The sequence below is a fragment of the Oryx dammah genome, unplaced genomic scaffold, assembly GCF_014754425.2.
Source record: "Oryx dammah isolate SB20612 unplaced genomic scaffold, SCBI_Odam_1.1 HiC_scaffold_29, whole genome shotgun sequence".
In the NCBI taxonomy this organism is placed as follows: Eukaryota; Metazoa; Chordata; class Mammalia; order Artiodactyla; family Bovidae; genus Oryx; species Oryx dammah.
Window position 1 is genome coordinate 59,737,198 of NW_024070213.1, and position 2,203 is coordinate 59,739,400.

The 2,203-nt window shown below is 37.0% G+C and overlaps 1 protein-coding gene across 1 annotated transcript; it reads left to right on the forward strand.

Moving 5' to 3' along the window:
* The first annotated feature begins 1,246 nt into the window (after positions 1–1,246).
* LOC120858050 (olfactory receptor 6C2-like) lies at positions 1,247–2,203 on the forward strand. Its single transcript, XM_040233933.1, has one exon. The coding sequence runs from the start codon at positions 1,247–1,249 to the stop codon at positions 2,201–2,203; it is 957 nt and encodes a 318-aa protein (XP_040089867.1).

Sequence of the window (2,203 nt, forward strand, 5' to 3'; positions counted from 1 at the left end):
CAGTAAAACAATACACTAGTTCACACAGTAAAGTGAGTCCACATACACATGAATTAAGGGGTCCAGAGGAAACTTAATATACAAATAAGTGTTCTTTCTTAGGTGTTAAAATGGTAGCAAGCATTGCTTTCTATGGGAACACAGAGGCTGGGATGAGAGATAGCATAGTGATCAGACTTTCAGGAAACTTTCCAGAGGGCTTCAAGGTGAAACTGAAAATCAATAGAAGTTATTCAAGTTAGTTGAAGACAGAAAACATATGATGTGTGAGAAGTATTTACCAAAAAATCTTTCACATAGAATATGCTCAATAAATGTAATCTATTATCTTTATTGAAAGGAACATATTAAGAGGAGAAGGGAGAGAGGTAAAGAACATGAGTTCTATTTGTGACATAATCCATGTGAATGTTCAAATAGATATGTCAAATTTCATCTGAGAATCAAGTATTACAAAATAAAGATATCGATTTAGAAATGACCATCTGAAAGACATAACAAAACATAAGAATTAATGAAAATACAAAGGGAATATTACTATGGTAAGATGTGAAAGAAGTGAAGAGAATGCTAACAGACAGATAAAAGAGAGAGAAATACATCATCTGTACTCTCTTTGAAGTTTATTTACCAGAGCATTTCATGAAAATATAAATGTATATTGTGCATAAGTACAACTGTATTGCTCATTAAGACATTCTATATTTTGCATCACTGTGGGTTATAAGTGATTACTTAGGGACAGAGAAACCAGAGAAACAGTGTCAGGTGGGGAGCTGAAGAAGTTGTGTGTGTGTGTGTGTGTGTGTGTGTGTGTGAGTGTGTGTGTGTGTGCACACATGAGAGAGTTTAGAGGCATTGCAGGGACTTGTATGCAATGAACAAAAACAGAAAACAAAATTCTTTAATCATAGAGCTCAAACAGATTTCAAGTGACTACAGAGTGTGTGCACAGTGAACCCAAAAGATCTTACACATCTTAATACTTTAATAAAGAACAAAATGTCAAGCAACAACATTAACCAGAGAACACGTGAATATCACAAGACATCTTTGCTCCTACGAAATGACATACCCACCACAGTCAACAGTAGTCCTTTACAGACTGAATATTTAAATTGTAAATATTTTTAAATAATGATAAATAAGGAAAAACTTGAATATGATACCTTCCATACTGTTAAAATAATCTTAAATGAAGCATTTCAACATTAACAGCAGATTTAACAGAACTCAGCAGTCAGCAATGAGAAACAGTACAGTAACCACATTCATTCTGCTGGGACTGACAGATGACCCACAACTGCAGGTTTTGCTTCTTATCTTTCTCTTTCTCACCTACATCCTAAGCATAACTGGGAATCTGACCATCATCTTCCTCATCTTCCTGGATTCCCACCTTAAGACAGCCATGTACTATTTCCTACAAAATTTCTCCTTCTTGGAGATCTCATTCACATCAGCTTGTATTCCCAGATACCTGTATAACATCGTGACAGGTGACAAGGTCATTACCTACAATGCCTGTGCCAGCCAAGTATTTTTTACTGACCTCTTTGGTGTAACCGAATTTTTTCTCCTAGCTGCTATGTCCTATGATCGCTATGTGGCCATCTGCAAACCCCTGCATTATGTGACCATCATGAGTAGCACGGTCTGCAGAAGACTTGTCTTTTGTTGTTGGGTAGCCGGTCTATTCATTGTAATCCCCCCACTTAGCCTAGGCCTAGAATTGGAATTTTGCGATTTTAATACCATTGATCATTTTATCTGTGATGCATCTCCCCTCCTGAAAATCTCGTGTTCAAATACTTGGTACATGGAACAGACTGTTATCATCTGTGCTGTGCTGACCCTCCTTATGACACTGATGTGTGTGGTTCTGTCTTACATTTATATCATCAAGACAATTTTAGAATTCCCTTCTGCCCAGCAAAAGAAAAAGGCCTTTTCTACTTGCTCTTCCCACATGATTGTGGTTTCAATCACCTATGGTAGCTGCATCTTCATCTACATCAAACCTTCAGCGAAGGACTCAGTGGCCATTAACAAAGGTGTGACCATGCTCACTACTTCCATCGCTCCAGTGCTGAACCCTTTCATTTACACACTGAGAAACAAGCAAGTCAAGCAAGCCTTCAATAACTCAATCAAAAGAATCACGATATTTTCCAAAAAAATAAGAGAATGTAAAGCCAAATAA

Coding starts and splice junctions, on each gene's coding strand:
- LOC120858050 (XM_040233933.1), top strand. CDS start 1,247: ATGAGAAACAGTACAGTAACCACATTCATTCTGCTGGGACTGACAGAT.